The following is a 27,686-nucleotide window of genomic DNA, read 5'->3' on the forward strand; positions in this document are numbered from 1 at the left end:
CATGATGAAGGGATATCCTTAAAATGACCTGTCGGTGGCCCTTGGGGACTAGAGTTGGTCACTCCTGTCCCAATATAGTCTCATATGGAGCCCCAAAAAGCTGGCACTGCCACTGTCACTGGCAATACCAGTATAATAGAACAAAGACGAACATTTGTGCACCATGAGGCATTTAAGAAACAGAAGACCAGACTGATTTGAACATTAATGAAATTGTACTTTTCTGTGAGTACCAAAGTGAGACTGTAAGTTATTTTAGCTAGCATTGGAATGTAGCCTAGATTTATTACACTAGCATGACATGCACTATCAGCGACAATAAGAAAATAAAAAGTGGGAACAGAAACTATGAATCTTCCCATGAATAAGCAGTAAAGCCAACACATTCAACAGGAAGGAAAAGACGCAGGGAACTGTGGGTTATACGCTTATTGGCACATTGCTTTATTTTGGAAAACAAACTGTAGGGAGGGCTAATTAGTTTTTGTTAAGTTAATTCCATCACATTGAAGAGGAACAAGAATAAAAAAAAACTGATAAAACAAATAAAAAATTTAAAAAAAGACATTTTCTTTTAAAAATTCACTGAATAGTTTTGAAATCCATAGGTGAACGGAACATTGCACACAGCGGAACACAGAGAGAGAGAGAGAGAGAGAGAGAGAGAGAGAGAAGAGCAACGGGGCGCTGGAATAAAATTTGGATACAGTGCAAGAGAATCTCCAAAATGAATTGGATTGGACCGTACTGTAAAACTCGCCATTAACAACACCAAGAAACACTTAAAATGTTTAAGCCACACGGTTTGACTGAAACTTTCCTGCCTTTTACATGTTCTGCCACACAGAGAGAAATAAGAGGGAGGAGGTGTGAGGTGGTGGGAGCCACGTGAGGAGGGTCATGAGAATGATAGAGGGTAGCTGGGGGAGGTGGAACGATGGAGTCCAAGAGGAGAGAAACGGGGGAACATTTCAATGTGTTCAGGCATTTTCTTGGTTCGCCTTGGTTTCTTCACTCACAACTTCTTCCTGTTGGGCACTTTCAGTTGGTTTGGTTTCTTCTACATCGTCTGGGGAAAGAACAGAAGAGGCAAAGATCAGTTAAGCCTTGTTTATTACCACTAAGCATCATACATATTTTTTTTTTAGTCATTTCAGCTTATTATTATATATATTTAATACTGGACCAGTATCTAGTTAGAAGACTTAGGGCGTAATTCTATAAAGTCTCATATGGACTTTCAGGCAATTTTCAGCCGAAAATTCCCACAGTATTGACATCAATAGGGGTTATTGGCCAAAGATGGCCCAAACGACCTCTTCCGACTATATAGAATCAGACTTTTAGGGGCTGATATATTAAGCCCCAATGTGCCCGATTACACCTCAATCAGCGGAGAACTCGCACCAACATAACTGGCAGTTTTCAGTTGATCATGGTTTGATCGCCTGCTTCTCTGAGTTAACACAAGGATTTTCTAAAAAAAAAACTGTTATCAGTCTATGCAGGCACTTAACCGTATGTTAAACTGTGTGTCAACACTTTGGTTCCCAAGTGTCTCGAGACAATTCACTTTAAGATCGAAACACTGAGACACAATAAAAACATTAAAATAAAATGGAGTGGCAGTATACAAGGCACATACATTATTAGATTGACATTAAAGTTGACATGTTGGCATGGTTTTAATAGCCCCACCAGCTAAGAAAATGAGACACAAGGGATGTCTCCTATTTCTGGATTGATGTTTCTCCCAGAAGCAACTCTGATGCAATCTCAGGCAATCTCCGTTCAACAATGTGTTAGAGTAATCAAAACCCATTTTTTCAGCCAATTTTTTTCGGGGGGGTGGAGGGGGTTGGGGGTTAGTTGATAAATTTTGTGCTGTGTTTTTCTACCACTTTTACACAATGGGAATTGGATAAATAGTCCCGAATATTTCTCAAATGGAAAATGTTTGGAGGGTTGCATAAGGGAGTATGTGATTACATTGAGACAGTTAAAGGAATTGCCAGTTTGTACAGAAATGTGCTGTTTTGACCTGACCTTTGTTATTTTGCTCGGCACTCATTTATATTCCATAAAAAGAACTGTAAGCAGCTTATTCCTTCTGATAATACTTCTATGCAACGTAATAGACCTCTGTTTTTTTTTTTCATATAATAAAATTGTTATCAAGAAGTACATATTAAACAGTTAAAGCCTTTCATGGGCAGATGGTCCCTCAAGTTAAATTGCAATATTGTTCTGCGAAAAGTCACAATCCTTGATCACACATAATATTCTCTTTTGTTTCCTCATATATAAAATGTTTAATTCACTTTTCATATAAAGAAAAAGGAGGAAATGGGAGACAGAAATAGCACTTCTTTCTTTTGGACACTTGCTTGAATGGTTAAATACCATGTAACCTCATGTAACAGTAAGGACCTTATTATGGTTGGAAGTGGACTAATGCAACGCTAACCATGCATCAAGTTCCCAGTGATTGTATCATTAGTAAGTAACAGTGGGCACTCTCACTCATGTTTTAGTTTTGATATTACTTTAGAGTTTAATTTTTTTGGGGTGTTTTGATTGTGGTTTAGGTTTCATGTCAACATTCGATGCGTTTGGTTTTTACTTTTGGATTTTAAATTATACTGGGAGAAAAAAAAAAAAAAACAGCCAAGCAAGTACATAAGAAACGAGCCAACCCCCAAGAAAGGCTGCAGACGCACTACTAGTGCACTTATAAGGTCAACAATATTGTTTGTTTATTGCACATTGTATTCACGATTGTGCATTATACCACATATTAGCTGCGCACTTCCCCTTTTTTTGTATCAAGCAGGTACATGATGACATAGCATTATAAAGCATAAAAAATGCTTAAAATTAATATAAAATCACGAAAACAATTAGGAAATGAAAAAACTGAAAACAGAAACGTGAAACTTAAAACAATGGAAAAATATATGCAGAGAAATAACTAGAGATGGCTCATGACCCGGTGTTCTGGTTTTGGTGCTAAATCAATTTGGGGTTTTGGATGTAAAAAAAAGTAAGGGTTTTGTATTTGTGTTTGGAATGTAAGGTTCTGGTACAGTAGGTTCTGATTTTAATCACACCCAGTTTTGCCATCTCTAATGGTACAATAACTACATTACTAATACTGTGTAATGGACCTTACACGACTGAATAGGAAGAAAAAATATATGCTTTTTGGTTTTGATTAAAATATTACTCATAGACATCTTGTTTATAAAGTATAATGTACCAGCTGAAAGTACCCAGCATTGCTCTGGAATTCTAAGAAACCAACCTCATCCCTCCTCTCACCTCTCCATTTCTCCGTCCCCCCCCCCCTCATCTCTCTTCCTACCATCACTTTCCTTTACCTTATGATACCACATGATGTCCCCAATTCGTTCGGATGCTCTCTCCTTTTCCAGCATTCTTACTTTCACCTCACGTGGCAACTGACTTCCTCTTTTTCGCTCTTCGTCTGCTTTGTGTGTCAACTTTATAGCTATCTGACTCTCATTAGGATGTCACCAGTATGATGCCATATACCAGATATATAGCCTATTATAAGGTACAACACTCAGTGGCTGAGAGAAATTGTACTAACTCATAGAATTCTTCCAAGTTTGGTTGTTCTACAGTAGGTCTTTTAGTTTGGGCGTGCATAATGAGACACACAGACAAACATTCGGCAACACAGTATATATATACTAGCGGAATTACCCGGCGTTGCCTGGGGATGTGGGGGGGGGGAGTAAAGTAGTGACAGTTCAAGGTTACTCTTGAAGTTCTGGCAACACAACTGTGTGGCCCCTACATAACACCCCCAAAAAAAACCTGCCTGGAACCTGCTCTTGGCCGTCCTCACCCCCGCCCTCCCTATAGCAACCTTCTTCCTCGCTGTCCCGGGATGCTTGTCTCCTCCACCGCCTCTGATCCGCCATCCACAATTTCTCTAAGTAAGTCAGCCACTGGGTATTGTGGGACACAAGAAAAAACAGCGCACAACGCATATGGTGAAGTATGTTCAATAAAAGTGTTATATTAAGTAAGGTAATATATCTGCGTACATCAGGATATGAAAAACAGGCATTACATGTACAAAGACATGTGTTTCCAGATGCCGGACGCCGAAGGCAGCAGGATCAGGCTCTCACTTGGCACCCTCAGATGGTAAGCAGCTGGAACCTCGGAGCGTGTTCTCTACAGGTACTGTAGGTAACTGCTCCCAGAGTGTCACTATGGAGCTTCCGTCTGGTGGCTTGCTTGAAAGGTAAGCAGCTTCGGTGTGGAGGAGGTGATAGTCCACAATCACACTTGCAGACAGCTGCTCTGTGTGATCGACGGCAAGACGTCAGGCAATGGCGGCCGTCAGCTGGATCAACCGCCGCTCGTATATATATACAAGACCCGCTGTAGCTCGAGAGATTGAGCTAAATGCTTAGAGACAACCTTTACTAGGTAGGGGATCTGCAGAGAACACGCTCCGAGGTTCCAGCTGATTACCATCTGAGGGTACCGAGGGAGAGACTGATCCTGCTGCCTTCGGTGTCCGGCGTCTGGTAACACATGTCTTTGTACGAGTAATGCCTGTTTTTTATATCCTGATGTACGCAGATATATTACCTTACTTAATATAACACTTTTATTGAACATACTTCACCATATGCGTTGTGTGCAGTTTTTTCTTGTGTCCCACTATTCTATAGGGGTACTGAGCCACTCCAATACAAGCAGCCGCAGACGCCCTCTTCACTTAATTAGAGGTTGTTGATATTATTATTTATCACATAGGTGTATTGTTTATGTGTGGTCATTTGATTATCACTATATATAGAGTATTAATTAGTAGCGCACATTATTTTTCCTTTTTTGTTCACTGGGTGTTGTACCTGGTAGGCTATCCGCACGTGGCATCATACTTGTGACATCATAATGAGTTGCAGACATTTTGTCCAGCTGAACCTTTGTACAGAAACATACCAGACCAGAATTTCACCAATTTCGTCAGAACTAGCAGTATGTAAAAATCCACTAGAAGCTCCATGTTATCCTGTGCAAGTCAGTTCGTATCCCTAAGGCAGCGTTACTTCTATCAGGTCCTTGAATAGGTGTTTAATTAAAGTTAAAAAAGAAGATAGGAAAGGAAAAGAGCCCTGTAAATAACAATACGGTAGTTTAATCATACCTAGCTGTGGTCTTACACTTACCCAGAGCCTGTAACAGATCTATATCAGGGTCTGGATGTGAGTTACGCCACCTTTAGCTCTGACCTCGCGTAACATTAAATCCCTGCGGTAACTGTAACGGAGCTCTGAGGATATGCGCTGTTAGAGGGAACGCCTGTCTTGCATATCATTAGCACTAACATCCGTTATGGGAACACAAGGGCTCGTTGCGGCTGAAAACAGCACTTAGCGCATCGTTACTGAGCTTTGAAGATCCCCGTTAGCACTTAACGATATGTTAACTGAAGTTAACGCCTCGTTAAAAATGCAGTTCAAGCTTTTTTTCCCCATTCAATATGTGCATCAATTCAATCTACACACTGATAAGTGATTAGCTAAGTTGCTGATCGTTCCGTTCTCAGTGTAATCGATCGCTGAAATTTGGCTGGAGGTTCACTAAATGCATCTTGGGTAATCTGCTGCACTGACAGCCAAAGTTCTGTGAGGAAGATCATGTGACCAGGCAGGCACTAGATTCAATTGGTTCACTGCTAGAGAGGGCCGGGCTCAAAAAGTTGATGCTGTTTCAGAAGGGGAAGGGGGTGTGACTTTGTAAATGGTTGCTATAGGAACAAAAATGCCTCTTACCTTAAAAATGTCTTTAAAATAGTTTATTTTTTTAAATGTAACAAGTATTTTCTCATAGTAAAGAACTGATTTATTTAAAAAAACACACATGTAGGATATTGCTTAGACTGCAACATTAAATTATTAACGGACATTTGAGGCTCTACCCCTTTGTAGCATGGATACAAACTTACATGTACACTGCTTTGTACACTACAGAGATGCATAAGGAAAACAGAAACTTGACAAACTCCCCACTAATTGTTATTTTTTTATTCTACTGTAAGAAATTGTGCATTCTTGTTCTCTCTGTTCACCAATCTGGACTCAGCTAGTTACTGGATATCAGGGAGAACTAACTCCCTTCCAGATGTAACACTGGACAAAACTGTAATAGATGCAACAAGATCACATTCAAATAAATTAGTAGCCAGGGCAGTGAGGTAGCAGTAGCCTAATCTATATACCATGAAAAATATCCATACTTAAAAAAAAATATATATATATATATATATATATATAATCAAAAAATAAATAGATGATACCGTTCTGTGGCTAACGAAATGCTTTTATTTGTGCGAGCTTTCGAGATACACTGATCTCTTCTTCCGGCGATGTTACAATGAATGAAGCAAAAGGTTACTTAAAAAACAGTGTCTCTTGGAATGTTATCTGTGCTGTTCCTTCCCCCGGTGTGGATGAGATTTATGGCTAGAGGTGTCAAAAGGTAATGAAAGCAAGTGAGGAGAGAGTGTGTATGTGTATCGGTGTGAATAAAAATGAATGGGGAGCCCACAGTATATACAGTGCTTTACACAAGGTGTGTGTTGTTTTTCCATCCCTATACACCAATAGGGACCACTAAGTATCCACACACACTTTTAGTTGTGCTACAAACTCTCACATTTCCACACCCACCCACACCATTTATATCCACTCCCACTCCACACACACCTTGTGTAAATATATATATATATAAATATATATAAATAATATATATATATATATATAAACAAACATCACAGCTTGCACTCAATGTACTGGTTCATATAGACAGGTGCTAGTCTCAAATAATAGAAAAACAGCATTACCATTCTCTCGTCCGGTAAAGATAGACTGCACTCGGTTCAGTAACCATGAAAAACTGTATTGGGCATCTGAATAGAAAAGATAAGTCACCCAATCCGACGTTTCGGTCCTGGAATAGGACCTTTCTCAAGGGGGTCCTATTCCAGGACCGAAACGTCGGATTGGGTGACTTATCTTTTCTATTCAGATGCCCAATACAGTTTTTCATGATTACTGAACCGAGTGCAGTCTATCTTTACCGGACGAGAGAATGGTAATGTTGTTTTTATATATATATATATATATATATAAATATATATATATAAAAAAAAATTTTTATCAATATATATCAGCAATCCCCCCCCCCCCCCCCTCCTAAAAAATATTTTTAATTTTTTTGGTCTTTAAAGCTCCAGAGGTCTAGCAAAGCTCAATCATGTGGGCTGTAGCTGTAGTTATTGGGGCGTGCTCACTCGGAAGCCATATTTTTCTCCCGGATAGGGAGTTAATCTAGCAGTTACAGTTGGCCCACTTTTAATGGGTACAGCACAATTGAACTCCGTGGCAGCCCCCAGTCAGTAAGGCAAGTGAAAATAACTCCCCAAAATCGAGCCACACAGATTGCCTGCCACCTGCCTCGACCTCGGAACCGGACCTGGACTATCCTATTCCTGCCACCTGCCTCGACCCTGGAACGTACCTGATTACCCTTGCATCTTAGGCCTCTGATCCCAGGCCAAGGTCGGTGTATTACTCCCTATCTCTGCCTTGCGGGTCCGTAATCTGTTTGCAGTCAGCAACGTTACAGGTTGAAGGCGGGAGAGGGCTTTAGATACAAAGGGGATAGAGAGAAGACATCCTGGAGCGGAACGCAAGAGTCGGGATGCTGCATAGTGAGAAATTAAGGCTGAGAAGTAACGAGGGGCAGATATGCTCTTGTAGTGGATTCTCCCCTAATCTGATGTTGCAGCCAGGAAGTGAAACTGCACTGCATCTATGGGTGACTTTATGGACTTTGATACCATATTGTATACTGTACATACTGTAATATGAACACAATTATGACTTTTATATTTCTGTACCCTAATGTTGTTTTTTTGTTGTTGGCTGGTTTGTAGCATTTGACCAATTAGCAATCAATCACAGAATGACATGGCTAGTCTGTGGTCCACATATATGGCCACACATCTTATTTCATGGGATCTGAGCGTTGTAATTCGATGATTCATATCAGCAGCGGTGCCATCCGTGTTTACATCAATACAACACGTCACTCAAGGCACTGCTATTTTTTTCGCATATTTTGTCAATTTTAATATTTCAGCTCTTCCATTTCCCTTCACTTCAAATTGCATCCAGCGCTCCATGGGAACGCAGGACGCCATCACAGCTGAAAACAAGCATTCTTTGGGCATGACGTTGCCGCAGACACTATTTCACGAGGCCCCCGGAGTGCCAGACCCCCATCGTGCGTAATGACTACGTTTTGGGCAACCAAACGGTTCAATTGCTCTACTCATGCCTAGACTGTAGAATTACACAGGTGTGTTCTATTATTTCATACATACTTCAATATCTTAGCCGTTAATTACTTTGTACAAACAGAACTGAATTTTGACCCGTATATTTTCCACACTAGTATTGAACTGGTTCCCTGAGTAATTCTATCTAATGCACCACGGCCCATAGAAGAAGGACGCGGGTGTCCCTAACGAACAACACCCAAAGTCTTTTTTACTTGGGCATTCTGTAAGTGCGATCCACTTATTCACTACGTGTGCCTTATAGTAAACGTGTTACACTATGTCTGTTTCTCTTTTGTCATTTCTTTCACGACCCAAGATCTTCCCTCTGAGATTCTACTCTGCTGAGATCCCCTGCGGTTCAAGGAAGTGGATCCAGTGACCTCGTTATACTGTGTCATTTGTACACATCTACTCATCATTTGCTTGATGGGTTTTGCGCCTCTGAATTACTTTCGTGAGTAATTCTATGCATACCAAATATTTCTATTGTTAATATTATCATTACACTTTCAGAGCCTCACGCTGCAGTCATTATCCTAAACTCCCACCATTTCTTAACCCTTCCTGCCACAGGGTCCAGCTACACATTGAAGAGCAAAGCCCACATTAAGACGTATCAAATGTCGCCTGTCGGCCGCCATCTTCATTCGCTCTTGTCTGCTGCAAAAATCCCTGCAGGATCTGTTATCGCAGAAATCTCAGCTCAGACATATCTGTGTCAGTCTTACGTAGCTTCACTTCACTACAAATGTCTTGCATTTGATGCTGCCACTTGGCAAAAGCCCCCTTCCGCCTTTCCCCCCAAAACAGTCTGGTTCACACCTGGTCACATTACATTACGTTAACATCATTGATTGACAATAGGAAGCATATCCAGTAATTTCATATGAACCTGAAAATCCTAAAGCAAAACAAGCAGATATTTCTGGAGTGCTGCAGCGTTTAAAAAAAAAAAACAAGAAAGAAGGTAAATCATCACTGCAGACAACATAATTTGTGGAAGAAAGCAGTGAAAAGTGTTTCTTTAAAATACAATATGGTAGAAACATACCATCTACTACTTCTGTAATATTCCAATTAACAAGAGTTATTGTTTCCGTGTAAGCGTGCTTGTCACAGCCCATCACTCTGGGACAGAAAAACCTCTGGCGTGTGTGTGTGTGTGCATTACCATGGGCTGTGAAGCTAAAGGACATAAAAGCAGAAGAGACCCGCAGCTCACAGTGTCTAGACATCAGCTCACTGGTTGCTGTGGAAACCTGCCATCTTTGGCTGGTGGACCAGATTAAGCGTCTCCGGAGAAAGCCATATTTTCTCCTGTATGATTTTCTGTTCTCTCCTGGGTTTCTCCACAGGTCCTGTTACAACTTGAAAGCCACTGTTCAGATTCCAGGTGACAAGGCATAAACACCCCCCTTTTACAATAATATCTCTGCACTTATGGAGATACGACTACGCTGTTTCACTGCTATCAGCCACCTGCCAACACCGCCGCTCCTCTGTGACCCTTAAGGCTTTCTCAGTAAAATAAGTATTTCCATTGCCAAGTTGCACCTGAGAGAAATACCAAATTAACTGAATGTATCACTGCAGTAAAGTGCGTTTCAACAAAGCCTTTGTGCTAAAGGTTTGGCTAACAGCTTCCAGACACCCTGCTAAGCTGAGATAAAGGACTGAGGTCTCAGTCTGGGCAGTGCTGCGTCTGAGCTAGATACAGCAGATGTACTACTGCAGATAGATACTTTTAATAAGGTGTATGTTCACTTAGAGCAGGGGTAGCCAACTCCTGTCCTCAAGGGCCACCAACAGGTCAGGTTTTAAGGATATGCCTGCTTCAGCTCAGGTGGCTCAATCAGTGGCGTGATCAAGCAGAGGAGTAACACTGTGGACCACCTGCAGCATTAATCCTCCCAGGCCACAATCGTCACTGTCCACAGCGCCACGGACTTTTGATTTTTTGTCCACGATGACGGGACAGTGAATCTTGTTACATCTGTATAAAGACCCCCAGAGTGCCATCATGTTTGCTACATATCTAAGCAGTAACACCCTCCCACACGCCCTTAAAATCACAGATTAAAGGGTAGGTCGAAAGTTGTACTGTAGGAACGGGTACTGTAGGAAGGGGTACAGTAGTAAGGGTTACAGTAGGAAGGGGTAAAGTAGGAAAGGGTACAGTAGTAAGGGTTACTGTAGGAAGGTGTACTGTAGGAAGTGTTAATGTAGAAAGTGATACAGTAGGAAGGATAACTAAGAAGTGGTACAATAGGACGTGGTACAGTAGTAAGGGTTACTATAGGAAGGGTTATTGTTGAAAGTGGTACGATAGGAAGGATAACTGTAGGAAGTGGTACAATAGGAAGGATAACTGTAGGAAGGGGTACAGTAGGAAGTGGAAAAAAAGGAAAAAACCTGGCGCCAAAAGTTCAATGGAAAGTCCTGTACTCCTCAGGGGGACCGCACCCTTGCTTGACAGGCCATGTATTGGAAAAAACACAAACAAACACAAATCATAGTGCAACACTGTAGGGTTAAAACAGTTCTACACTACACACCACATATAACAGTGAGACTCCTAGTGACAATTAAAATACTCTTTATTAAAAAGAACTATGCCATAAAATGGTAAGGACTAATGTAAAAACCGCTGGTCATCCAGGATGGAAAAATTGGAGCCCTACTTACAAACAGCAGGACATAAACACGCGATGTTATATAGTGTCCTCTTGGCGCAGATGGTTCTTTGCAGTGTTGTAATCCTGCTCCGCCGCGACTCACATGCAAAACCTCCCTTCAGGGATTGCCAGGAACAGTGCCGGTGACGGAGGCCCGCTTGTGGGGCTCACAGCTCTACACCACGTGTGGTCGTTCTCCTCACTCCCTCCTCCGGTTTCACAGACTGTCTCTGCGCGCCCGCGAGCGAGTGTGCCCGTGCCCTTAAAGGGACAGTTCGTGCGTGCTGAATGCCAAAAGCTGATAAATGTAAAAAGGCTCCAAACCAATTGTCACATATAAGTCCAGTACCAAACACAAAGTGACTATGTCACCTGCCCTACGCGTTTCGTGGACGTTACTCCACTTCCTCAGGGGCTACAGAAACTGATATTAGGGGAAACAATAATATACACTAACCAATTAAAAATTAATTGGCCATTTAAAGCTACATATCCAGCATGCCATTAATATCAAATCACTATGTCGCTCACTACTTAACACACATAAAATACATAAAAATAACAATAATAACAACACATGACCATACCTCATAATACTATCTCATTGGGATATCCTAACATCATATATGTATACCAAAAATACTTGAATGTGGCAAAAGGATATTCAAACCTTCTCCAAACTACTAATTGTACAGACTACCAATACCTATAGTTGAACAGAACCAGACAGGTGAAGTGCTGCCCAATAAATTGCACTTAGTCCTAATTTGTATCACTCTTAGACCACACTATTTATAAATTGTTTTAACCACTTCACTTACCCAAAAAGGAACCCAGCTCAAAATCAATATTAAGCCCGTTTGGGGAAAGAGTCTTAAGTTCATAAATCCAAAAGGCCTCCCTTCTATTGGTGTGTTGTATATTATCACCACCTCTCCAATTGGGTGTACACAATTCAATAGGTTGACAAACAAGGCCTTTTGGATTTTTATCATGGTGTATCAAAAAATGGTGGGACACACTGTGTGATGTTAAACCCTTTTTTATATTATAGACATGTTCGTATATTCGTCTTTGAAAGGTACGACCAGTGCGTCCCACATATTGTAGGCCACAAGGGCACTGCAGCATATAAATGACAAACTCTGACTTACATGTAATGTGTGACAGGATTTTGTAGATTTTAGCAGTAACATTAGATTTAAATTCTGTACTGCAACAAATGTACTTACAGGCTATACATTTACTACATGGTCTAAACCCATTTTTGACCTGAATGTTCGTCACTTTTCTTTCCCCTTGATTTAAAGGACAGCTAGGTGCCAATTTATTCTGGAAGTTACTTGCTTTTTTAAAAACAATAGATGGTTGTGATGTTAGTATCTGTGATAGAGTTGCATCCTGTAACAATATTGGCCAATGTTTGACAAAGATGTTCCTTATTTTAGGGGCCATGGCATTATATTGTGTTATAAAGGAAATGTAGGAAGTAGGACAAAAGAAAGGGGTGTAGTAGGAAGGGGTACTGTAGGAAGGGGTATAGTAGGAAGGGTTATTGTAGGAAAGGTTACTGTAGGAAGTGATACAGTAGGAAGGATAACTAAGAAGTGGTACAATAGGAAGTGGTACGATAGGAAAGGGTACTGTAGGAAGGAGTACAGTAGGAAGGGTACTGTAGGAAGGGGTGGTGAGTAAGGGGTACAGTAGGAAGGGGTACTGTAGGAAGGGGTATAGTAGGAAGGGGTATAGTAGGAAGGGGTACAGTAGGAAGGAGTACAGTAGGAAGGGGTACAGTAGGAAGGGATACAGTAGGAAGGGGTGCTGTAGGAAGGGGTACAGTAGGAAGGGGTACAGTGGGAAGGGGTACTGTAGGAAGGAGTACTGTAGGAAGGGGTACTGCTGGGTTACAGTAGGAAGGGGTGCTGTAGGAAGGGATACTGTAGGAAGGGGTTCTGTAGGAAGGGGTTCTGTAGGATGGGGTACTGTAGGAAGGGTTACAGTAGGAAGGGGTACAGTAGGAAGGGGTACAGTAGAAAGGGGTACAGTAGGAAGGGGTACTGTAGGAAGGAGTACTGTAGGGAGGGGTAAGTTGGAAGGGGTACTGCTGGGTTACAGTAGGAAGGGGTGCTGTAGGAAGGGATACTGTAGGAAGGGGTTCTGTAGGAAGGAGTACTGTAGGGAGGGGTACAGTTGGAAGGGGTACTGCTGGGTTACAGTAGGAAGGGTTACAGTAGGAAGGGGTTCTGTAGGAAGGGGTTCTGTAGGAAGGGGTACTGTAGGGAGGGGTACTGTTGGAAGGGTTACAGTAGGAAGGGGTACTGTAGGAAGGGGTACTGTAGGGAGGGGTACTGTTGGAAGGGGTACTGTTGGAAGGGTTACAGTAGGAAAGGGGTTCTGTAGGAAGGGGTACTGTTGGAAGGGGTACTGTAGGAAGGGTTACAGTAGGAAGGGTTACAGTAGGAAGGGTTACAGTAGGAAGGGGTACTGTAGGAAGGGTTACAGTAGGAAGGGGTACAGTAGGAAGGGGTTACTGTAGGAAGGGGTACTGTAGGAAGGGGTACAGTAGGAAGGTGTACTGTAGGAAGGGGTACTGTAGGAAGGGGTACAGTAGGAAGGGGTACTGTTGTAAGGGTTACAATAGGAAGGTGTACTGTAGGAAGGGGTACAGTAGGAAGGGGTACTGCTGGGTTACAGTAGGAAGGGGTTCTGTAGGGAGGGGTACTGTAGGGAGGGGTACTGTTGGAAGGGGAACTGTAGGAAGGGGTACAGTATGAAAGGTTTACAGTAGGAAGGGTTACAGTAGGAAGGGGTACAGTAGGAAGGGGCACAGTAGGAAGGGGTACAGTAGGAAGGGGTACTGTAGGAAGGGGTACTGTAGGAAGGAGTACAGTAGGAAGGGTACTGTAGGAAGGGGTGGTGAGGAAGGGGTACAGTAGGAAGGGGTACTGTAGGAAGGGGTTCTGTAGGAAGGGGTATAGTAGGAAGGGGTATAGTAGGAAGGGTCACAGTAGGAAGGGTTTCAGTAGGAAGGGGTACAGTAGGAAGGGGTACAGTAGGAAGGGGTACAGTAGGAAGTGGTGCTGTAGTAAGGGTTACAGTAGGAAGGGGTTCTGTAAGAAGGGGTTCTGTAGGAAGGGGTTCTGTAGGAAGGGGTACAGTAGGAAGGGCTTCTGTAGGAAGGGGTACTGTAGGGAGGGGTACTGTTGGAAGGGGTACTGCTGGGTTACAGTAGGAAGGGTTACAGTAGGAAGGGGTTCTGTAGGAAGGGGTTCAGTAGGAAGGGGTACTGTAGGAAGGGGTATAGTAGGAAGGGGTACAGTAGGAAAGGGTACAGTAGCAAGGGGTACAGTAGGAAGGGGTACTGTAGGAAGGGGTACTGTAGGAAGGGGTACAGTAGGAAGGGGTACAGTAGGAAGGGGTACAGTAGGAAGGGGTACAGTAGGAAGGGGTACAGTAGGAAGGGGTACTGTAGGAAGGGGTACAGTAGGATGGGGTACTGTAGGAAGGGGTACAGTAGGAAAGGGTACAGTAGGAAGGGGTACTGTAGGAAGGGGTACTGTAGGAAGGGGTACAGTAGGAAGGGGTACAGTTGGAAGGGGTACTGTTGGAAGGGGTACAGTAGGAAGGGGTACTGTAGGAAGGGGTTCTGTAGGAAGGGGTTCTGTAGGAAGGGGTTCTGTAGGAAGGGCTACAGTAGGAAGGGGTACTGTAGGAAGGGGTACAGTAGGAAGGGGTACAGTAGGAAGGGGTACTGTAGGCACGGGTACAGTAGGATGGGGTTCTGTAGGAAGGGGTACAGTAGGAAGGGGTACAGTAGGAAGGGGTACTGTAGGAACGGGTACAGTAGGAAGGGGTTCTGTAGGAAGGGGTACAGTAGGAAGGGATAGAGAACAGCTTTAAGGAACATGGAACCTCTTTCATGTTTGCTGCTTCCTTTATATGCAATATTATTCTGGATTAATAACAGGATTCAGGGTTTCAGGGTTTCAGATTTCAGGGTTTAAAAAAAAAAGTGGTGAGAATGAAAGACAAAAAACAGAAACGAAATGCTGGGAGTTTTAAATCCCTTTTGAAATATTTTGTGACAGCGGGGGACCGTGCCAGGGACTTCCGCTGAACATCGTCTCTCCCCCGCTTCCACTTAAGGGACTCGTTTTATTACGCCCTTATAACAGTCAAAATAAGTCAAAAGTATTATTCCCATAGTAAAATATTTCATCTGATCTTTGCAATGCAATCTTAGTGCAATATGTGTATTAGCTTAGCTTTTATTTTTTGCGAAGCATAGTAACGGCTTTACTTTTAAACTGTGAACTGACCAAACTTGATAACAGGCAGTTAATGCGGTTTGACGTAATCTTTACTGCATGCAATACCCTTTATTCCAGACTTCACAGGCCTGTTCGAAACACTAAAACATCACAATATGGCTTATGTAACAAAGATTCCACGGGGCAAGGTTAGACAAAGGAAACTGGAACTAATGCCTCAGTCAAATAAATCCCACTGAGAGCAGTGATGCTACACACACACACACACACACACACACACACACACACACACACACACACACACACACACACACACACACACACACACACACACACACACACACACACACACACACACACTCACACTCTCACACACACTCACACTCTCACACACACCTACACACACTCACACTCACACACACTCACACACACACTCACACTCTCACTCACACACACACACCAAGCATTGATATGGAAAAATGGAGATGTTATCTCCACACATTAGTAAATGTGACACATTTTACACAATATATAAATATATATACGATACCATTCACATGATATCAGGAGACAGCACTCAGGCATAAGCAGATAAATCAGTTTGTTCTGAGAAACACAGGGCACACAATTCCAATGTTTCGGTCCCAAACGGGACCTTCCTCAGGGTGGTGGGGACCGAAACCATACTATTTTGGCTGTATCTGTCACCCCACTTGGTCCAACGGAGTGGATGTGCAAAGCCTCACCACGGGGTTCCCCAGTTGAACAGCCCTGGAGAGAGGCGAATACCACACCCCACAAGAGGAGAGGGACATCTATACACCAGAGACATATTTGGATACAGACTCACACTTGGCTGTGTAAGTGGTTGTGTTATCGCCATCCCATTGAGGCACACACACTGACTATTACAGCACATTAATACTGCTATTTATTTTTAATTGTAATTTTATTTGTTGCGCTCCTCGCACTCTTTTCCTATATATACAGTATACAGTAAGTATCATTCTCCTTTCAAGGTTCAATAGGTGGAGGATCATCTGACACCTTCTGTTATATGCATGCACATGCAGCACTTATCACCTGAGATCAGACTCCAAAAGACTGTTCATGGTTCCAAGGCTCAACAAAGTATCCGGCCGTTCCTCCTTGTCTTACCGTGCACCCCAAAACTGGAACAACCTACCAGAGACTCTCACATCCACCACCAGTTTAAGTTCTTTCAAATCTAAGGCTGCCTCACATTTTAATCTGGTCTGTAACTGTTTCATTCGCCCATAATATATATTTTCTTTAACTGTGCATGCAATGTCTTGTATATGTAGCCATGCATAATAATGACTGCGTACATCTTCCCTGTTGGCAGTAAGTCCTGGTAAGTACAGGCCTGCCAACAGTAGTTATGGAGGTTTTCCCTCACACCCTGGTGTGGTGCCCTGTGTAAGGAAGGGAGTGGCTGTATGTTCTGAGTCCCTGGATAGTGACATCAGAGATGCGCCTGCCCCCTGAGGTATAAAGGGCAAAGTAGTTGCAAGTGTTAGCCAGCAGTTGTGTGAAGCGGTTGGAGGAATACTTTTGTGACCCTAGTGCTGTAACTAGCGGTAGCAGAGTGACCAATCAAGTCTGTCCAAGCCACCCGGTGTCCAGGGACCTGGCGCAGGGGTGATCTCCCTAGGAGAAAGGGAATCCCACTTCAATACGGGAGGGCGTACCTGGCAAAGGGACAGCACGGAGAGATGTGCGGCTAGAGCCAGCAGCTGCATGGGGCAGCCTGCTACATCCCAACCTACAATAAAGATGTCATGTTCAAAGAGACCCCCACTGTGTGAGTGTGAAGTTACTCAGCAGTGGCAGTCACCACCGAGAAGGAGTTCCTCACCAGGACAATCTCCCTGCGGAAGCATAGATCCTGATGAGGTGGAGGCGCTGCACGTGAAGTAAGTTGGACTCGTAACCACTACCTCAGCTACCTGTCCTGATGATATCCTCTATAACACCAAGCGGGAGACTCAGGAGTCCTGTTGCTTGCAGGTGCACCACCACACACGACCTTGTAATGGGGACCGGTTAGACCACACGGGCCAATGTGAGATTAGGTGGGTCAGACAAGGGGGGTCCAGCCGTTACAATTGGAGGCGCTGCTGAGATACCTGTTAACAGGACAGGCTTTTGCTAGGCACACAATAGGAAACAGGGAAAGTGTCTGCTGCCACTTTGTGCTGCGTGGGACGGAGCCAGGGATAGTCAGGGAGATGCTGGAGCTGCATGCCGCAAAGACGCCTTGGGATCCGTTAGGGGTTAGTGAGTCTGGAGCAGGGGGCTATTGCTGTTCTAGTCGCCTTGAGGTAGCGCTAGCGGGGGACGCCTGAAGGGGTAAACTGGTAACTTAGGGCAGGAATTCTGGAAGGGTCCGCACTAGGCTAGCCAAAAGTAGGTCGACGCCCAAAGTACTGCATGGAAGAGCCAGAGTACTCTAGTCTCCATTCCAGACCACTTACCAAGGAGCACAGACTGGAGGAACGGGTTACAGTAGACACCGAAAGAGTGAGCCTAGCCTGAGGTAGTGCAAACACGAGTCAGATCTACGTTAGGTACACAAGGTGGTGCACAAGGCATGTTTATTGTACGGATGTGGTAGCTGCCCCGCAGAGCGGAGCTCCACGTACAGGAAATCAGTGTTCAACGATCAAGAGAGACCTGTCAGAATGGAGGATCTGCACAGAGCAGAAGGTCCAGGATGGCAGGGAGAGAGAACCGTCAGAATGGAGGATCTGCACAGAGTAGAAGGTCCAGGATGGCGGGGAGAGAGAACCGTAGGAATGGAGGATCTGCACAGAGCAGAAGGTCCAGGATTGTGGTCAGAGGAAGAACACGCATATGAACTGTGCGTGGACGAAGAACAAGCTACAGAAGATACTTTTGTGAGTTTGTTGTGGAATGGCGTGAAAGCCGTGGCTGAGCCGTGTTTATCATGTTTTTGTTCTCGGGATGATACCCCTGAGAATAATGAGCATGACAGTGTTATCCGACGGGAGGAACGAAATGGACTTTGTTATACCCCAATTAACAAGCAGCCAGACGCTACCTCCAATGGGAAAAAGGACAATACTTACCAAGATGGCGGTTCCCGCGTTCCCGGGACACCGCGTGGGCAAGCTGCAGAAAGTCTTGCAACTTTGCAGTTTGCTAATTGTTGGCCAGGATTGGCGCCAACGAGAAAACTCCACCCCGATGGGGAGTTTGGCGCGAAAGCTGGAGCCGCGCCCTCATGGCCTATGACTCACTCTGCACCTGTGCTGGGTCAGCCTACACGTCTACGAGACATCCCCCTAGTTTCAACCAGGGGGAGTTGTTTGCAGTTCCACCGGATATCGATAGAGAAAGAAGGAGGAGGGGTTGCCAAACCCGCCCCTGCCCTTCAGTTGCAAAGAGCCATTGACCAGTACAGACCTCTGAAACGAGTGCCTCCGCTGGTGAATATGGCTGCAGTTGCTGAAAAAGTGGACCAGAGTCCGTTGATCTCTACTCATCCCTACTCGGCTCCAGGAGGCTTCCTGATCATCCGTGTGGAGGGTGTGGAGACTGTGGCGTGTCTTTGCCTGCAGTGCCGACTGCCAGGCGGAGCCGTGGGCAGCGAGGCCCGATGCCCCCACTGTGGACTGCAGTGCATGTGGCCCATGACCACTTTTGTACCGGTACAAGTGGTGGGAGTAGCAGGAAATGTCCCAATGCCGATCGACGAGCAGCCAGGAGCACTATGGAATGAGAGTGCAGGTCCCGCGGAGTCTGAGTCAGGTTTGGTGCTCCCGACGGAGAAACCCAGCCATCGGAGAGGTGATCACCGAGGAGCCCATCGCCGGTCCCCTACTGGGATGCCTCGGCCGAATTGCAAGTTAGAATCCTCGGACGAGGAGTGTGCTAGGCTGTCGAGTAAGATGGTCATAAAGAGAGACTGTCATACTATTGGTACGCCATGGAGAGATGCCATTCCCCGTGGTGTAGAGACGCGGAGTAGAGTGTCTCCAGTACCGCGACCACCCGATCGCCGGAGTCCCACTGCCGTGGTGACTAGTGGATCGGAAGGAGGTCGATCCACCCCGACCCTGCGAGGTACTAAGATGACACAGTGCCTGTCGCAGACCCAGGGAGTGGAGGAGAAAGAAGAGCGAGTCCAGAGCCAGACTGGATCGCGCAGCAGACGGGCGTTGCCAGATGTCCTCGTGGAGGAAGAGATCCCGATTGGGGATCCAACCCAAGATGGCGTCGCAGCACGTGCGTGTGCGGAGGTGATTCCGGATGACCAGAGCGGCATCGAGTGGGAGATGATCGCGCCTCTGCGGTCGAGCAGCGGAAGTCATTCACCTACTGCCAGACGGAATGGGCGCTCGAGTCGGAGAGTGAAGAGTCCCACTGCCGGTGAGAAAGAGAGACTTTGTGCTGAAGCCGAGACAGGTATTGCTGGGGAGCAGGTCGTAACCCTGCCTATACCTACGGTTCGGTCCCGTCCCCAAACCCCGTCCACACCCAAGGTTAGCCCCAAGGCCCTAGCTAAAGCCCCTGTCCCCGTCACTATTTCATTCGGGTCCAGTTCTAGCTTAGGGTTGTCCGGGGAGTCACGGGGTCCTTCCGAGGATCGGACTGGAAGCCTGGACTGGGGAACTTCGGATGATGGGTCGGAGGGAGGAGGGAGGATGTCCCGACAAGTGTCGGTATCCAGTGATTGCCCTAGTGTGCTAAGCGTTACCGTTAGAAACACCGCACAGTACAAAGGAGTTGTTGAGCGATCTGAGGGTACGTCCGGGGTATCTTCGGGTGGGCCTGATGAGGAGTCGATAGAGGAGTCTATAGAACCTAGCTCCGAAGAACGGAAGGAGACTAGGTGGTGGGCCCCGTTGTACGAGGGGTATGTAGCCTGGTTCGACCGCACCCGATTTATCCTAGAGAGGGAGGGAGTGGTTGATCACTGGTGGGCTGCCGGGGACTTTGATGACGAGGCATACCTTAGGGCCCTAAGGGTAAGGTGGGATCGTATCCAGGCAGGCCTTATTATCCCAAAGGAGTCCGCAGGGTTGGATGACCCGGTAGAGACCGATGAGCCCCTGTCATGGGTGCTGCCCGGGGCGGCTGGCAAAAGTAAGTTGACCAGGGCTTGCCGAGCTGAACGGGCTATTGCGGCAAAATACAGAAGGTCGCATGGGCTTGATTACCCATATGTCCCGGAACCTCTAATGAGAGAGATAGAGGAGAATAGGGAGAGATGGCTTAAAAACGATATCCAGCACTATATCGTAGAAAAAGGGGGAGCCATTAAAGGAATTCAGGCCGAGCAGAGGGTAGCTCAACTTATGCGGGTCTGGAAGATAGGACGTAGTGTGTACATGCACAAAGTGGTGTATTGCAATGAGCGAGGGATACCACGGGAATACAGCGTGACTGTGCATGATGCCGCGGGGCGGGAGGTGAAGAAGCCAGATCCTCGACATTACTATTGAGTGCCAAATTAGAGTGGTCTGCTTTTTCGTTAGCGCTCCCTGCTGGTCAGTGAGTGAGATGGGCTTGCATTATTATGTTAATGTGATGATGTTTGCCATGTTATTTGTGTGTTCTTTTGCAGTGTTTCCTGGCGCAAGGTACACCAAATTTAGGTCCCAGCCGGGACGGTGAGTATTAACCAGGGGGAGTATGTAGCCATGCATAATAATGACTGCGTACATCTTCCCTGTTGGCAGTAAGTCCTGGTAAGTACAGGCCTGCCAACAGTAGTTATGGAGGTTTTCCCTCACACCCTGGTGTGGTGCCCTGTGTAAGGAAGGGAGTGGCTGTATGCTCTGAGTCCCTGGATAGTGACATCAGAGATGCGCCTGCCCCCTGAGGTATAAAGGGCAAAGTAGTTGCAAGTGTTAGCCAGCAGTTGTGTGAAGCGGTTGGAGGAATACTTTTGTGACCCTAGTGCTGTAACTAGCGGTAGCAGAGTGACCAATCAAGTCTGTCCAAGCCACCCGGTGTCCAGGGACCTGGCGCAGGGGTGATCTCCCTAGGAGAAAGGGAATCCCACTTCAATACAGGAGGGCGTACCTGGCAAAGGGACAGCACGGAGAGATGTGCGGATAGAGCCGGCAGCTGCATGGGGCAGCCTGCTACATCCCAACCTACAATAAAGATGTCATGTTCAAAGAGACCCCCACTGTGTGAGTGTGAAGTTACTCAGCAGTGGCAGTCACCACCGAGAAGGAGTTCCTCACCAGGACAATCTCCCTGCGGAAGCATAGATCCTGATGAGGTGGAGGCGCTGCACGTGAAGTAAGTTGGACTCGTAACCACTACCTCAGCTACCTGTCCTGATGATATCCTCTATAACACCAAGCGGGAGACTCAGGAGTCCTGTTACTTGCAGGTGCACCACCACACACGACCTTGTAATGGGACCGGTTAGACCACACGGGCCAATGTGAGATTGGGTGGGTCAGACAAGGGGGGTCCAGCCGTTACATATATAATGTATACCCTGTTCATTTATGTAACTGTATTTGTAACCATGTATTATTTGTCTTAACTCTGTGCCCAGGACATACTTGAAAACGAGAGGTAACTCTCAATGTATTACTTCCTGGTAAAATATTTTATAAAGAAATAAAATAAATAATATAGTGAAGTATAACCCAGCGCTTAACACTATAGTGAATTAAAGTGCAGCTCAAACCCAATAAACAACCTCTATGTTCTAGTGAAATAATGATGTGAAAAAAATAGGGGAGCGCATGATAAGGGGGGTGGGGGATCTTCCTGCAATCTCTCTCAGTGTTGGAAAAAAGAAAAATCCCCAATGGTACAGATAGTATGACAAAATGTGTGTATTGTAATATACAGTACTGTCAGCTCCAAAATGTTCTTATCGCCTGCAAATAATCCCTATTATAAAAAATACAAGTTAGTATCTAGAAAGCTTTTATTTTTCTACCATGTTAAACAGTACTATAGAAAAAAAGAAAACTGATTACTACAGATGTGGGGAATTATACCATATGCAGTTGCAAAATTTTTAGCGTTTTTGTCCTTCCAATTTCACTCCCTTGCACAATGTTTCGCTGAGCCTCAAAGGGCTAGTCACGTCGTTCAAATTAGTCATAGATTTTAACATTTCGTTAGCTTTCAGCAAAATATCGCCAGTGAGCAAAACATGTGCGCGTGTGCGCGTCCTAATCATAGTTTCAGCATTTAGCGAAACTAACATTTTGAGAGAATTTGAGCAAATTAGCACAGGGGAGGGCAAACTTTTGCTGCTGCACCCCACAAACGTTCTTCCGCTGGTGCTCGCGCCCCCTCCCTTACCTTGATGCAGCGTCAAATAACGCCGCGGATCATGTGATTTGACGCGTGTGACGTCACATCACATGGCCCCGCGGCGTCAAATGCCATGGACATGAGTGACGCCGGCAGAGTCAAGGTAAGTTTAGCGTTGCAGAGGCCTCACGCGATCCCCCGGCATTTCATTTAAATGCTTCGGGGAAGAGTGCGGGGCATCTGCAACCTCCCGCACCCCCCCCCCCCCCAGAGACATCTCCTACCCCCCCTGGGGGACACACCCCCCACTTTGCACACCACTGAATTAGTATATTAAGGCCATTGCACATGTATGGTACTTCACGAATCGCCTGCCAACGCTAATTTGGACGCAAAATGTTTCACCAGTAAAAAGAAAACATTTAGCGTGCTACGCTAGCACCTGCCAACGTTTTGCGTAGCTGAGATTACTCATCTCTTTGCTGTTATAGGTTCAGACTAACTCCATGCAGTAGATTTCAGTTAAGTTTGTTACTATTGTAAGATAAGCTGCTGTACAACCTGATTGTAATGGTTTCAGGACACAGAGATATAAAATATTGTGGTACTATAGAGTTTAGTCCTGAACCATCGCAATACATTTAAAAAAAACAAAATCATTTTTACAGTGGAAATAACAGACCGTAGGCACCTGTAACCATTTAATAACCTCACGAGATAACCAGACTTTGATGTCCCGGTTAGATTCTGTTACACTCATTTATCCAGCTAATTGGCGACTTTATTAATACTTAGATCAGCGCTCTTCAACTGGCGCCTGTGGTCCAAATGCGTTCCCACTAAGTGCTTTGATGTGACCCTGGGACACCCCTCCTGATACTTTCATACTAGTTGCGCAGGCAGCAAAGTGCAATTTCTGACACTGAAACTCACTTGTAAATGAAAGTGATGTAAATATATAGGGTACTGATGCTAGAAATGCAAAATGTAAAATGAGAAGTTTTGAAATGTATCTAGAATAACATTACAGGAAGCTTGTGACCCTTTTACTTGTAGATGTTTTGTGATCTGGCCCCTCGGGAGATCTTGTTGAAGAGCCCTGTGCTAAGACGATAAGCGGGATAAAATGTGTATGGGAACAGACAACATGATGGTGATACACGCAGAAGGAAATCATGGGAATTAGCTTCTTTATCACCTTCACACTAGTCTCTCTTTATGAAATTAGCTTAGATTACACCCCCACTAAGCAATTCAAGTATTATTTCTACACATACAGTATGAATGCTAAATATAACCAAATGTAGAATGAATTACATTTTTGATGGTTTCTTTTTCTTGTTTTTTTATTAAATTACTGTCTTTTGATCATCCGCTCAGTCAAAATTGCTATGTCAAGGAGAAATATAACTCTCATATATCCGGTGCAGAGGGTATATAATACATAAACAAACAATATTTGGTGCAAGAAAGAAATCCTACACAAGAACCCTAATATTGCACTCTGGGATAAAGTATGCAAAATGTATTACTGACACCATAGTCATAAGAATATGAATATTCACACTACTTTAAGGAGGCACTCCGAAGTGTATAAAGAAAATGTAAATACCAAGCGATATCTATGGCATTTATTGTCTCCCATTAGAACAAATAATAAAATACTTTATTAATGTGTAAGCGACGCAAGTGAAAACTATTTACAGTGCTTTAAAATCCCCATTTTGGCTGCGATAGTATACCATAATAGCACATAGACCTATATCTATCAATTAGATCAGCGCTGCGCAAAGAGGGGGGGGGGCGACCCCCAGGGGGACGGGAGATTATGCTGGGGGGGCGCGGGCAGTTGCAGAGGCCCTGCGCTCTTCCCCCAGGCATTTAATTTAATGCCGGGGGATTGCGTGAGGCCCCTGCAACTGTTTACTTACCGGGATTCAGCCGGCTGTGACGCGTCGCCATGAGCCCGCAGCGTCGCCTGACGCGGATGAAGTTGGGGGGCGCGAGCGCCAGGGGGGAGAGAGACAGGGGGACGCAGCACTAAAAGTTTGCGCTCCCCTGAAATAGATAGTATAATTAGCGCAATGGTATACCAAGCAAGGTGTAGGTTAAGATACTACACATATAAAAAGTATTCACAGTTTATGAAGAAACACTAGGCATGTTAGTTATGATAACCTGTTGAGCATGACACTGTCATAAGGGTGTGCAACAGACATTCATAAATGTATTAAGTGGAGTAAGCCAGGGGGGCACTAACTTCTCGAGCTGCGGCCCCCATGTCGGGAGCCGCAGCATTCGCGCCTCCTCTCTCCTAAGACTCGGCGTCACGTGACATCACATGACCCACGCGGTGTTGCCATGGAGCGGGCAGAGACCAGGTAAGAGAGTTACAGAGGCCTCACACCTCCCCCGGCATTTAAATTAATGCCATGGGGAAGAGCGCGGGATCTCTGTAACCGCCTTGCCCTCATCCCCCCCCTCCCCTAGAGATTCGCACCGCTGGTGTAAGCCCTAGTTTGAGGGTCAAAATGAACACTTAAAATACAATGCTGTACTAATATTGACACATGTTGAAAATAAGTGTAGCCCATGTCCCCCCCCCCCCCCCCCGGACACAGATTGTCCCTCTAGGGTGTATTGAGGGCTGGCTACGTGTTTCTGGGTGGTGCGTACCTGCTTGGAACAGGAGGGCCTGAGTCTCCCGCGGTGGTATTGGGGACAACGGGACCAGGCTTCTGGGGTATATGCCTCATCTTCTTAGCAATGGTGCAGCGCCTCCATCTCCATAAGTCCCAGGGATGTGGGATAGGACCCTTACAGAGAAACCCTGGTCCCAGGGCGAATGATCCAGCTCTCACACACAGTCTCTTTATATAAAATAGCAATGTCTCTTTATTGTCCTTACAGCTTAGCAGTGGCAGCACACAGCAGCAGCAGTACACAGCAGTTCATATGCCCACTGCACTCCACAGGTGTACAGGCCTTTTCCTCTCCTCTCCTTTCCTCCAGGATTGTACCGAGGCAGGATGGCCTGGTTGGGGCTGCAATACCCCTGCCTCCACCCAAGGGTAGGCCCTATGGATGAGGCCAGATCTCTCCCCCCTCCCACCCCCTCAGCAGGGTGAGGGTCATTGGTCCACGCACTATAGTGCTATCAACTCTACTCAGAATGGCTGAGTATCTTCTCTCTTAGATTCCAGGACATAACAGCCATCCTCCTCTCTCTTTCTCAGCTCCCAGGACAGACAGACTATCACTCACAGGAACAGCCTACTAAATAGAGTACAGCCCTGCCCCTTATGATGTCAGCAGGACCTCCCCTCTGTCTCAGGCCTGCCACAGAGTCAGGAGCCTACCTCTATCACTCAGGTCAGGGCTTGAAGGTGGAAAACCCATGATTACAACTGGCGCCTGCCCTTAACAGGACTTACTCCAGTAGGAGAAAGATATGTAGTCCACTATTTCTTACAGGGGCTACATAAGCAACTATGTTGCATCCATGTAGCGAGGCGCATTAGGTATGAATACTAATTCTCACACAGTTTGAGCAGCAAGGAGTAATATGAGCAACAGTGTTATCACCTTGTAGCAAAGCGTATTAGGTATTTCTCAAGCAGCCTGAGCTGCAGTGATTCACAGGAGCACCTACGATGCATCTGTGTAAGGCCACGTCCATAGAGGGGGTAGCAGTGCGGGCGCGATCGGGAGGCGGGGGAGGCTGAGGGAGGCGATGCAGTGACGTCAACGTCACGGCGCCGACGTCACGGCGCCGTAACGTTGACACTGCCTCGCGCTGATTGGATGTTTTCAGCCGACAGCGCTCTGAAAAACAGCTTGGCTGTCGGCTGAAAAATCCAACTCCTCAGCACGCCTGCGAACGCTCGCTTGAGCCCCCTCTCAAGGCATCCTCATTGAGGATGCAGGGGCTCAGCGCGGCGTGTCCGCACGGCTCAGCATGGCTTCCCATGCTATGGACGCAGTCTAACAAAGCGCATGAAAAAGCTCTTAATCACATACTCTGATCTAAGGAGAGTCACAAGAGGGATGAAGCCACTCAGTATGTATTATAATAATACCGCACTACAACCTGATCACTGGGGTATCTTAGAAGATGCCGCCATCTGCTAAAAACACCACCATCATGGCGTCATAAAAACCCTACGTACGTTTCGTGTGGTTGCCACACTTGGTAAGGGGAGCAGGAGGCCAGTATGCAGTCACGCAACGTCTTAAGTATCCTGTTTGGTGGGAGGCATTAGCTGAATGAACCAATCACATACCAGGAAATGGGAGGTGTGTGTTTTCATTATTTCTTGCTCGCACACATACTTTCGTTTTCAAAAACAGTTCTCCATGTTAAGTGTTGAAAGTGACAATATCAATTATTGTTTCCTACGTATACCAAGGGGCCCATGCTACAGTATAAGCGTTCAATGCTATAAGCGTTCATAAAAAAAAATAACCGGGCCATTTAAATCGCCTATTTTTGAGCGTTGCTATCACGGTATTCAGAAAGCCTCGATGACCTGTGATAGCAAAATGCCCAAAATGGGCGAGTAGCCGGTGACGTGAAGATCGACCCTCTGAAAAGGCCTCACCCGATGATTTCTTTCAGCTGTAGAGAGAGCTGCTCAGAGAGATTTGAGATTGCAGATACAACTGGATTCGGAGGGTGAAGACTTCTAAAGGTAAGAGAGATATTGTATGTATGTAAATGTCTTTTTTAAATATATTTTTTTCAGGTTTTTTCATTGTTTTTATTTATTTTTATGTTTGTGATTGCCCATTGACTGCTAATGTATTAATCTGTGCCCCTTTAGGGTACAGATAAATACAGTGACAGACAATGCATTTTTTTGACAAATGCTTGTTTTGAATTGATTATAATTTTTTCTATTTGTTTTTATTGTTTGGATTCAATTGTTTTGATTTTGGGTGGCTTGTTTTTAGTACATTTTAGGATTGGTTAGCATTTTAAATTAATTATTTGTTTTGTTGGCTACTGGTTTAAATTCATTAATTGTTTTGTTGGCTAGTGTTTACAATTAATTAATTGTTGTG

At 45.2% G+C, this 27,686-nt stretch overlaps 1 protein-coding gene across 2 annotated transcripts in view; it reads right to left on the bottom strand.

The window, feature by feature from the left end:
- Nucleotides 1–418: 418 nt before the first annotated feature.
- GAP43 (growth associated protein 43) overlaps nt 419–27,686 on the bottom strand; it is a 102,687-nt gene continuing 75,419 nt past the window's right edge. For both annotated transcript variants that reach the window (XM_075593652.1, XM_075593650.1), the window contains exon 3: nt 419–1,069. In XM_075593652.1, the coding sequence (XP_075449767.1) occupies nt 981–1,069 (89 nt within the window). In that variant the 3' untranslated portion in view covers nt 419–980. The remainder of the gene's footprint in view (nt 1,070–27,686) is intronic.

Source organism: Ascaphus truei, chromosome 3 (genome assembly GCF_040206685.1).
Source record: "Ascaphus truei isolate aAscTru1 chromosome 3, aAscTru1.hap1, whole genome shotgun sequence".
Classification (NCBI taxonomy): Eukaryota; Metazoa; Chordata; class Amphibia; order Anura; family Ascaphidae; genus Ascaphus; species Ascaphus truei.